This window comes from Trichechus manatus, unplaced genomic scaffold (genome assembly GCF_000243295.1).
Source record: "Trichechus manatus latirostris isolate Lorelei unplaced genomic scaffold, TriManLat1.0 scaffold00052, whole genome shotgun sequence".
Taxonomy (NCBI): Eukaryota; Metazoa; Chordata; class Mammalia; order Sirenia; family Trichechidae; genus Trichechus; species Trichechus manatus.
Genome location: NW_004443988.1, coordinates 7861336 through 7872766, shown reverse-complemented (window position 1 = coordinate 7872766; position 11431 = coordinate 7861336). Strand labels below are relative to the sequence as shown.

At 41.6% G+C, this 11431-nt stretch overlaps 3 protein-coding genes across 4 annotated transcripts in view; 1 reads left to right on the top strand and 2 right to left on the bottom strand.

The window, feature by feature from the left end:
* GPN1 (GPN-loop GTPase 1) overlaps nt 1–2079 on the bottom strand; it is a 39695-nt gene extending 37616 nt beyond the window's left edge. The window contains exons 1-2 of one of the 2 annotated variants that reach the window (XM_004377633.2): nt 1915–2079; nt 1119–1212 (exon numbers count right to left, since the gene is read on the bottom strand). In XM_004377633.2, coding sequence (XP_004377690.1) covers nt 1119–1212; nt 1915–2025 — 205 coding nt within the window. In that variant the 5' untranslated portion in view covers nt 2026–2079. Of the gene's footprint in view, nt 1–1118; nt 1213–1896 lie in introns of both variants that reach the window. The other variant, XM_023732446.1, reaches the window with a different exon arrangement.
* Nucleotides 2080–2173: 94 nt separating this feature from the next.
* Nucleotides 2174–6589, top strand: CCDC121 (coiled-coil domain containing 121). Its single transcript, XM_012555903.2, has 2 exons — nt 2174–2698; nt 3531–6589. Exons 1-2 carry the CDS (start codon nt 2367–2369, stop codon nt 4483–4485), a joined length of 1287 nt encoding a protein of 428 aa, XP_012411357.1. The 5' UTR covers nt 2174–2366; the 3' UTR covers nt 4486–6589.
* A 2306-nt stretch (nt 6590–8895) lies between these two features.
* The window catches only part of ZNF512 (zinc finger protein 512), a 48871-nt gene continuing 46335 nt past the window's right edge, over nt 8896–11431 (bottom strand). The window contains exon 14 of the mRNA XM_004377629.2: nt 8896–10847. Coding sequence (XP_004377686.1) covers nt 10539–10847 — 309 coding nt within the window. The 3' untranslated portion in view covers nt 8896–10538. The remainder of the gene's footprint in view (nt 10848–11431) is intronic.

The following is an 11431-nucleotide window of genomic DNA, read 5'->3' as shown; positions in this document are numbered from 1 at the left end:
TTGTTAACCAATGTCATAAAACAATATGTGTATTACTGTTTCATGAGAAACTATTTGTTCTGTAAGCCTTCACCTAAAAAAAAGAAAAAAAAAAGGCCCTCCAAGGTCAAGAAGGGAGAGTGTTGACATGTCGTGGCGTTGTTAACCAATGTCATAAAACAATAAGTGTACTGACTGTTTAATGAGAAACTATTTGTTCTGTAAACCTTCATCTAAAGTACAATTAAAAAAAAAAAGATTATGACTTGCTCAGATAGCATTTTTTTAGCAATAAAGTATTTTTAAATTAAGGTATGTACTTTTTTTTTTAAGACATAATGCTATTGCACAATTAACAGACTACAGTATAGTGTAAACATAACTTTTATCTGCACTGGGAAACCAATAAATTCATGCGATTCACTTTACTGGGGTGGTCTGGAACCAAACCTGTAATGTCTCTGAGGTATGCCTGTACAAGAAGTTTAATCGAATTAAGAAGAGACAAGGAGAGATCGATCAGCACACCGTGATGGCCTGGAAATCAGGAAGCCTAGATCTTATCAAGAATCGTGACACTGAATCACGTCCATTCTTAATCTTTTTTGTAATGATAGACTTCTCTTAGAATTTGATGAAAATTGGGACCCTCTCTCCAGAACAATACACATAAGCATTTATACACATATTTTCCCACGTACCTTTGGGAGTGGGTGCAAGACCCCTAGAAATCAGTGAGTCAACTACAGCATAAGAACTCTTACACTCTAAATTTTGAGAAAAGAAACTAAAAGGAAAAGGTTTATTTATTAGAGTCAGCTGAAGGGTTTGGGGTATAGAAGTGAGAGGACTGACTTTCTGTGACTTCTTTACCCAAATCAGAATATCCTCGCACACTAGGATCAGAAAGAGAGGAGAGATAAGGTGAGTGGGAAGGAGACAAAGAAATTAAGGAAAGGGAAGGAGTAAACAAAAAGAAAATGTGAATAAAGAAGCCTGGAGAGAGACTCTCACAAATTCAAGAGAAATAAAAGTAGATATTGAGAAAAGATGAAAAATGAAGGCACTGAAGACTGGAAGACTGAGGCTCTCCATTCCCTTTGAGGCACTTCACACAAGCTCTGGTATGGTTCACTCACCAATATTGGCAGGAAAAGGAACTTCATGCACAGCTGGGTCGAGGCTGATCACATATGGTGGAGAGCCTTGGCTATGCAGGTGTCCGGTGAGCCTCTGCAAAGACGTGACGAGGCAGGTGGAGGAAGAGGAAAAGGTCGATAAGGGGACAAGAGAGAACTTCCATTCGTTTATTGCCTTGACTGAAGGCTTTTGCACCTCCACTTCCCTCTAATTGAAATATCCATTCCCTATGTTCACCTCCAACATTCAGCTCTCTGTTCAAACGCTACCGTTATCACCCATCTAACAGAGCGTCCTCTACTACTCTCCAACTTACGTGCTTGGGGTGGGGGGAGGAGTTCCTGTCTCCCCCACTAAAATATTAGCTCCATGAAAGCAGGAACCTTGTTAACCTTATTTTCGCTGTATCGTCAGTGCCTAGACCATGGTAGGCGCTCAATAAATAATTCTTTAACAAACCATCACCGAGAGCCTGTGTCCTACCACTGTATTAATTGCTGGAGTTTCCGATAAGTCCCTGCCTTCCAAAAGTTCGGAATTTTATCGACAATTCCAGTACAACGTGGTAAGTTATATTAACTATGCACTGAGCACTGAGGGTACGCAAAAGAGAGCCTTAATTAACTCAGGCTAGAGTCTAAGAAGACTTCGCCAAGGAAGACACCGGCGCTGATGTGAAGTTCCCGAAATCGGGTACCTTCCAACTCCCGAGAGATCTCCCTCCATATCTATTAGGCCTTCCGTTCACCACAACCTCTCGCGTGCTTCATACTACACCTGCGCCATGTAAGTCACCTGTACAAATGTGGTTTTTCCAGATCCCGCCATTCCCAATACCAACAGACACACTGGGGGCCGAGGACCCGCCGAAGCCTGTGGCTCAAACGTAGCTACGGAGGCCGCCATCTTTCTCCTAGATCGGCCCACCCTACGATAGAGACGCTGCGTGGCTAGAGAGACTTCCGCGACGCTCTGGGCTGGGAATGAGCATAGAGCCGAACGGACTCGAAAGGGAAGGATCGAGGGGCGGGGCGAAGCGTCTGAAGGGCTTCTTTGCGTTTCGAGCTAGCGTGTGGGCCAACTAGTGACAATGGCGAAGTGGTTACGTTGGGCAACCGAGAGGAGGACTGAAAGCGAGGAAAAGGGGCGTTCACCGTCTTAGGGTAGGGCCTGGGAAGAGGAAAGCCCTCGACCCCAGAGAACGAAACGAGACAGGATCCCGAGGGCAGGTCTCCCACAGAACGAGAATGAGGAGAGTGGGTCTCAGTTTCGGCCCCCAAGAAGCGAGGAGCAGAGCCGCGGGAGAACTGGCTGCTGGGGCTTACCCTGCAGCCGAGGAGGGTAAACAAGTCTGGGCCAGACGGGTTTGGAGAGAGGGAGAGCGCCCCCCCCGGGGTTGCTGGGCAGCGCCGAGACTCGTAGAACACAAAACGGAGAAACTGCGAGAAGTTAACGCGCTTGGACAGCGTACCCGCATGTCGCGGACCTTGGACACTAGCGCTCGCCCCTCGACCATCACCCTTAGTGAACTACACAATCACTATCACCTTGAGAATGAACGCTTCGATCCCTGGCGCACGTGAGTTGAGAAGCAGTGGTCCCCTCTCACGGAAGCGCCCTCGGAAACTAGGGAAACGTGATGAAAAAGCCGAGGTAGCTCTTGTTCTCGGCCACCCAATCTGTGCCTCAGGCCCTTGGTAGCGGCTGTAAGCCATAGGGATCTAGGTTTTATACCCAGCTCTGCCACTTGTTAGCGGTGTAAACCTTGACAAAAGCCCAACCCATTGGCCGTCGAGTCTATTCTAACTCATAACCACCCTACAAGGGCAGGGTAGAGCTGCCCCCTAGGGTTTCAAAGGAGCGCCTGGTGGATTTGAACTGCCGACCTTCTGGTTAACAGCCAGACACTTAACCACTGCGCCACCAGGGCCCCAAACCTTAACAAATCACTTTAATTTTGTGAACCAGTTTTCTCTTCTTTAAAATTGAGATAATGCCTCACAGGGTTGTAGTGAATGCATTGTAAACTATATAGTCCCTCATCTTTACCCGTAACTGTATTCCCTTGGAACATGTTGTTGTTAGTTGCCATGGAGTCGATTCGGACTCCTGGCAACCCCATGTGTGTCAAAAGTAGAACTGCATAGGGTTTTCAAGGCTGTGACCTTTTAGAAGCAGATCCACCAGGCCTTACTTCACAGGTGCCTCTGGGTGAGTATGAACCACCCTTTCAGTTAGTAGTCCAGCACTTTGCATTTGCACAACCCAGGGACTCCTTGGAACATATCAGGTGCTCAAAAATATTTTCTTGAATGAATCAAAATACAAATGTGCATTTTTTTTAATTATTATTATTTCCTAAGTTTTCATTAAGAACCAATAGGGGAATGTATCATTTGTTTTTGCTTCAGGTTTGATGAGGGCCCTGGAACGCCTCTTCCACCATATCTTAGTCTAATAAATACTTTTTTCAAGCCAGAGAGGCTAACAAAGGCTGAAATGAAGTTTAAAGAAAAGGCAATGGTGGAAGTGATGGAGCTGAACAATCAAATAAAACAAGCTCAAATCCAGCAGGAACAGCTACAGAAGGACAGCAGGCAGCTATGCACTGAAAAGCTACTTGTCCAGGCTGAACACAAATTCGTTCTGGAATACCTGACTAACAAAATTGAGGAGTACAGAAAGCAGCCTGTTAAGATGTGGAACAACTATGTACAAAAAAGTGGGGAGATTGAACTGCAGAGACAGGAATCAGCCTCAAGATATGCAAAACAAACTTCAGTGCTTAAAGCAGAGCTCCTGCAGAAGGAAAAGACCCAAAGCCTTCTGGAGCACCAGTTGAAGGCAATGAAGGACATTTTAATATTAAAGGAAAAACAGGAGACAGAAGTGGAGGCACTGCAGAAGGAGAAAAGGAAAGTCCAAGATGAGACAGCCACAAAGACACAGGAAGTACAGGTCCAGATCCTCCAGGAAAAAGCATTACTGGAGAAACAACTGAGTGAGCCAGACGTAAGCCAGTTGGAAAAAAGAAAAAGAAGGGAGCTTAAGAGGAAGAACCAGGCCTTGGAGTTGGCAGCAAAGCAGTATACTCTTGAGTTCTACTGTGGCATCAACAGAGAGAACCACCAGTCACAGAAAGATCTACAGCAGCTAATTCAGCAATCCCAGGAGTTGGTGGCTTGTCAAAGCCAGTTAAAAGACAGAAAACAGCAACTGCAGCAAGAACAGTGGTATCTGGAGGGCTTAATCCGGGGAAGGCAACGAATGCAAGGAAGGTATAATTGGTGCCTAAAAGGACAGGATGCTCCAAAGACCACACTGACCCCTCCCCTAGGCACCAAATCAAGGATTAATCCCAAATAATGCCTAAAGTAACACTGATTAAATAAGCATTAGAGCAGGTACTCTTAGGTTCTACATAAACCCAGTTAGGAAGCTTTTTGGATCTCAGATTACTATGGTAAGATATCTATCATGATGTGTAGGTGTAAAGGGTTGGGTGCTTTTTTCTCAGCAGTACTGCTTCATATTTGTGACTGGCTTCCTTTAACCAGTTCTTTCTCTAATTAGCTCCTGCTGATAAACAGGATGTTCCACAAACCTCTACAGTTAACATACGACACTAACCTAATACCCAGCCACTTGCCAAATACCCTGTACTTCAAACTCACTCAAAATCAACTTGAGAGGAAAAGTTGTGATTTATTTCATCTACCTTAATTAGATTTGTTTATAGAGAAAGCACCTTTAAGGATAGCGTTTCAGATTTTGTATAGTGCTTTCAGCTCTGTAAATAACCCAGTATCGGTTTATCCTCATTCCTTTTGACCAACTCAGCACACAAAGGCAAAGGCAGAAAGTGTTTTTAAGCTCTTTTTTAGTTTATGCTAGTGAGCAGGTAGATCCTTGTACGATTTTATCATCAAGTGAAAAGTACTCTGATAACAGCAAGTCCAGTAAGTGCTAGGTAGAATGAGCTTTGGTCTAATGCTAAGCCCCCTCGGTTTTAGCTTTCAATAAGTTGAGAAGCTAAGAAAGGATGAAGGGGACATATGTTAGGTCAACTGTTGCTTTCGAAAATGTTTCTGTGAGGAAACAGAGCATGAATGACTCTTGTTAAAGAAAATATGTCAAAAGAAAGTTAAAATGTTTGGACAGTTTTTAAGTCTTGTGCCATCCGTTGATAATCTCATTTCCCTAGCAGCATTCTAAAGTCTGTGACAAGTAAAATTACTTCATTATAGTAACTACTTTGGTTTTAGGTCATTTATTATATTTTCTTACTACATGTACACTTCATAGTACATGAAATGCCTTTTATAATCAGTGTGTGCCATATATTTGTCCATTTTATAGAACTGGGAATAATTTTACTAAATTAGTATAGATTTTAACAGTTGTATTTTTTACATTTATGACATATTTATGTTTAAACCAGTGATTTACTTGAATGCTAAATCCTAGTTCAGGAATATAACCCCTTATTTTAACATTGCTCTTCTATGGGAAAATATAAAACAACTTAACGTTTTTCAGAAATTGTTAATGATGAAACATTTCAAAATAATTTTCCTGAATTTTGTTTTATTCATGTGTAAAATGAATCCATTTAAAATTGAATTTTTTCAAAAAAAGGATCCTCCCTCAAAGTGCCTCTAACTTCTAGCTTTAATAGTTTTTCTTGTTAAATATGTAGGATTTTTTTGTTATTAAACAATAAAGATCTATTTAGGATTATAATTTATCCATTTTTTTTTAAGTGTTCCAATATAATGTATTTTCTACTTTATCACACTTAAATCTCTTATTACCATTTCTGCATGTCTTACTCATACTAGTGTGCAAATAATAAAACTGCAGTTTTAATACAGAGGAGCCCTGGTAGCACAGTGGTTAAGAGCTCAGCTGCTAACCAAAAAGTTCGCAGTTTGAATCCACCAGCTGCTCCTTGGAAACCCTAAGGGGCAGTTCTACTCTGTCCTGTAGGGTCACTATGAGTTGGAATCGACTCAGAAGCAATGGGTTGGGTTTGGTTTTGGTTTAACACAGAAACTAGGACTTCAGATATTATACAGGTACCATATAGCTATTCATGAGCTAGAAGTACAGGAAGACTAAATTTGAAAAGCATGGTATCCAAGGCAACTTTGAGGCCCTGTTCTCTGTGAATGCAAAAATCCTAGGCAAATATATACCACACCTAAGGCCGACCGGGAGTCAGAAAGGAGGGATCTTAGACTTTTATTCTTCTGCTGTTCATTCCCCTACTGCAATTGCTGTTCCTGTTTTTTCTTTCAAGAGTGGGTAACTTCCATCTGATCTCAGTTTACTTCTATCATCCCAGCTGAAGGAGCCCTGGTGGCACAGTGGGTAAGCACTTGGCTGCTAACCAAAAGGTTGGCAGTTTAAACCCACCAGCTGCTCCACAGGAGAATGATGTTCCATACAGATTACAGCCTTGGAAACCCCATGGGGCAGTTCTACTCTGTCCTATAGGGTCACCATGAGTCGGAATCGATTCAACAGCAGTGGGTTTTCTTTTGGTATCATCCCAGTTAAGTGACCTGGTGGATTCCTTATGGTTGTCCCTTTCAGAGTGAACACTCTAAAGACTTAAATATTTTAAAGGGTGAATCATATCTGAAATCCATACCCCCCAAGTGAGTAGTAGGGGGGCCAACTCATCGCAGAATCTGTATTTTTTGTCTGCTTTGCTATGAAGAAAACAGGTTAATGTTACAGAAAGTGACTTCAGATGGCAAAGACCTCTGAGGTGAAATGTAGGCTAAGACCTGTATAAGCTGAAGCGCACAGTGCAGAAAACCAGAAGAAACTGTTCAAGGCACAACAGTGAGTGCAAAGGCTCTAAGGTGGTAGGAATAAGCTTGATATGTTCAAAGAACAAAGGTCAGTGTGGCTAAAGTGTAGCTGGGGAATGAGTAGAGGGAGATGAAGCTAGTAAGGTTAGCAAGAAGGCCTGATAGGCCACTGTAAAGGGTCTGAATTCTATTCTACAAGCAATGGGAAACCATTAGGTTTAGCTATTGCTGTAGTCTAGACAAAGAGGGGTAATGGTTTGGATTAGGATGGTAGAAATAGAAGAACAGATTAAGGATTTACATTTGGTAGTAGACAAGACTTGCTAGTGGATTCATTTTGAGAAACGAGAAAAAGATCAAGGAAAACTATGTTCTTGGCCCCAGCATCTGAACAGTGGTGCTTAAGTGGGGAAGACGGGAAACAGACTACAGGGTGAGGGAAATCAAAGATTCAGATGAAGCAGAAGTAAAATTTATAGTGTTCCCTTTTAAGAAGATGAGCAGAATATATTTTTCTTTAATGTGTATGCGAACTGCTTTTTAAAATGAAATATTTCCGGCATACAAAAAATATGGAAAACCATAACTCGTTATCTGCCTTAAGAAATAATTACAAATTCAGTTGAAATCCCTCCAGAATCCCAGAAGCATTATACTAAATTTGGTGTTTATCATTCTTGTGCATGTTTTCAGGCTTTTACTTTATATACATATATCTATAAACAGAGTATTGTTTTTGCATGTTTTTAAACCTTATATAAATGATACCCTTGATGTGTTTGGCAACTTGCTTTTTCCAGACATTGTTTTTGATATTTATACCTGATGATACAAGAAACCCTAGTTAATTTTATAGCTGTATAGTATTCCACCGTGTGACTATACCACAACTTAGCCATTCTCCTGATAGACAATTAGGTTGTGTATTAGAGTAGGCTAAACTGTAACAGACCCAAGAACATACGATGTCTCAAATAACAGATTTCCTTCTTGCTCACGTAATAGTCACATAATAGTCTAAGACGGATGCTCCTGGTTGGCAAGTGGCTCCTTGACAGGGTGATTCAGAGTCCACTTCGTGCTCTGCCATCCCTTAGGGCCTCATCATCATCTACATCTAGTGGGAGGAGGGGGAAAGCATGGTGGCACACTTGCTCTTTTAAAAGTTCCAGCCAAGACGTGACACACATCAATTAATTTAACTGGCATTCCACTGGAGAGAAGTTAGCTGGTTACACCTCACCATCCAGGAAGGGGAGAGTGCTGGGAAATAAGAGTCTAGTATTTGTCCTACAATTCTGTTACTTTGCAAGGTGAGAGCACATTTTGGTGGATAGCTAGTGGTCTCTACTACAGGGTGTTTCCAGCATCTATTATAAACTGTTCTGCAATAATCATTCTTGTCTATGTCTTCTGGTACACCTAGGCAAGAAGAGTGTCTCTTTACGTACCTAGGAGTGAAACTGCTGAGTCTTAGGGAATCTATTCAACTTTACTAGGTATTGCCAAATCGTTTTCAAAGTGACTGTACCAATTACACTCCAAACCATGTATGAAAATTCTTACTGCTCCACAACCTAACTACACTTGACATTGTCAAACTTAGTATATGGTACTCTACTTAGTTTTGTTTTTTAAAGAAACTTAAAAACTCAACAGAGTGATTAGGATTATCCCATTTCCTATGCTGATCCCTGGCCTCAGGAAGGAAAAAGAAAAGGAGGGCCCTGAATGAGATAGGGCAACTTTCCTATACTAATTTATTTGAATCTCAAACAAATTATTTTCACCAGCACACACAGTCCAGGAGCTAAAGCATTACTGAGACAACTGCATTTAAAACTTATTTCAAACTCATACCCATCCCCAACCATCTTACCCCCATTTACTGTGTCAGCAAGGAGTCAAGTGGCAGGCCAGAGTCAATGAACAACTGCAAACAGCATTCTAACCAAGAGTCATTTATTTCTTTTGTCATTGCAAAACATTCCCCAAGTCCTACTCACCAGAAATTAACATAGCTTCTTCATTTCTCCTCCCTGGCAACCTTATCTTCTGAAAAGGCTTTAAGGACAAAATTGCCAATGAAAATGTAGAGTGAACATACCAGGTACTTCACTTGTTTCAAAATCAGGTTTCAATGCTCCCTAGTTTGAAAGTGGTCTTCACAAAAGCCCACATTTTAAAGCTATATGGAGGAGCACAGAGAAGGGCAGAGTTAAAGAATGGTAATAGCCTTTCAGAATTTGAAAAGGTAGTACATGTCCTTATCAGGGTTAAGGGTCCGTTATTTTTTATGCGGCACATGCCACAAAAATAGGCAAGAATATATAAGATCGATATTTATGGAAAAAGGGGAAGAGAATCCAGAAACACGACAAGAAAGTTGCTATAACCGATGTTCCAGAGAAAGGCAGCGTCCAAGAGAAACAGTCCATTAGACAAGACCAGGTGGCCATGAGGTACAGAAAAAGAATTTTTCTTTTCAGCTCCAGATAAGTATCTACATCTGGTATCAAAGTCTCAGGACATAAAGAGGACAGAACTTCATGGAAGGGCAATATTCTCAGAAATTTCAGACAAGAGGATGGCTAAAGGGATAGATGAGGACTCTTGGGGGTTTAGACTAGCAAGTGAGGTAAAGTCTGGGGGAGAAGGAATGTGCACCTTGCCACTATTAGTGTATTTCCAGGGGCACTGTGCCAAAACATCAAGGGCAATGTGATAGTTCTCAGTCCTTAAGATTGAGGGAGCAGTAGCAAGCTTCAAGATGGCGCTAATCATAGCAACAGATGAGATCTCAAGCCCCAAGGAAGTCAAGACAGTATTTATTGCTTCTTCTACTTTATTCTTTCCAGTCATTTTATTGTTTACTCCTAAGCCTGCTTTTCATGCCTGTGGGTCTAGTTAGTCACTGCTACTTAGTATAAACAAAGCATTTCCCAGTATAACCAGAGTAGGGAGGTTCTAGCTTTTTCATCCTAAATCCATTTTCTTACTTTCAGTTCTAAAACCATATTGGATTGTTTGTTAAAACTGTAACAAACAGCCTCCATAAAAACTGTTTCCCAAGGAGACAGGTAATCCTATTACATGAATGACAACAGTTCTAGCTTCTAGGCTTATTATATCACAAACACAAAATGATAAATCAGTTATGGTTTTAAAAATTAGTTTAGAATTGTTTTATAAGCTAGATGATGGAGTGGCTACTAAATCAATGGAGCTTCCAAGAACATTTTACACCCCAGGAAGGAAAGGACACCAAACAGGTTTCTTAGTTTTATAGAGGGCAAGAGAGGCCTATAGTTGGCCTTAAGAGGGAGCTCTTTGGGGAAGATAAGAGTCAGAAAAAACAAGAGGACACCAATAAGGAATAGCAGGAAAACCTACCAAAGGGGGAAGTGGGGGAAGGTGAATAAGTAGGGAAAACAGGGAAATTTACACAGGAGGAAGAAGCTGAGAAAGTCACAAACAGCTGAAAAAGTACATTTCTCTCTGCTCAGCCCCCCATGACTCAGTCCTCCCAGCACAGGTCCCCGTGACAACAGCATACCATCACATCCACTCTCCCAGGAGCACTCTCACACTGCCTGCCTACTTCCTCCCTCGTTTATGACTCATCTTTGGGGGCTTTACTTTCTGGAAATGTGCTGGCACTGGCTCCTGCTCTGGCTCCTTACAGGAGGTCGACACTACCAGCTGCTCGTTACTCCGCCTCTGATCCTTCCCTACTCTAAGATTCAGCTCTGCCTCAGAGTGCTCAGCGCCAGGCTGCTGCCGCCGTCTTAGAGACCTTCTGCTCCTGTGCTGCTGCCTCCGCTTTTCTTCCTCTTGCTGCCGCTGCTTTATCTTCATCAGCTTTTCAAAGCTTTTGGTTGTTGTTGGATTTACAACGAACCAGTCCTAGAAGCAAAATAGAAAAAACACTCAAAGACATAATGGAGAGCATAAAGAAGGGGTTTGGGAAGAATAAAAAAGGCATGATTAAGACAGAACACAGTAAGGAGGACAGGATGGAAACCGAGCTTACGTGACTGTATTTTATGCTGGAGAAATTCAAGACACAGTTGTCATTATAAGTAATAAATGTGTAACACATGATTCTAGGTACTTTAACATACGACCTACAAAGTCTGCTTACTTAGTTAGCATCGTCTCACCCACTTATCTTCTTTAGTAAAAACCACATCAAGAGATGTAAAACACTGAGCCAGAAGAGATTTTTGTTTCATGATAGTGTAGTGATTAAAAGCATGAACTCTGCAGCCAGACTGCCTGGGTGCAAATTCCAGCTCTGTTTCTAGCTATGGGCAAATTAACTTCACCTCTTTGAGCCTCAGTTTTAAAAATTAAGGGGTGGAGGACATGGAATCCAATTATGAAATATTCTTGCCAAAAATTAAAAAAGAACTCAAATCTATTCATGTGATAAGTCTTCTAGATCTAACTAATAATTTACAGGAAATACCTGGGATAGAAGAACACCA

Bases quoted from the DNA above. Each gene is read 5' to 3' on its own strand.
- CCDC121 (XM_012555903.2), top strand. From the start codon at position 2,367: ATGAGGAGAGTGGGTCTCAGTTTCGGCCCCCAAGAAGCGAGGAGCAGA. The intron at 2,699-3,530 runs GTGAGTTGAGAA...TTTTTGCTTCAG, and splicing joins CGCTTCGATCCCTGGCGCAC to GTTTGATGAGGGCCCTGGAA.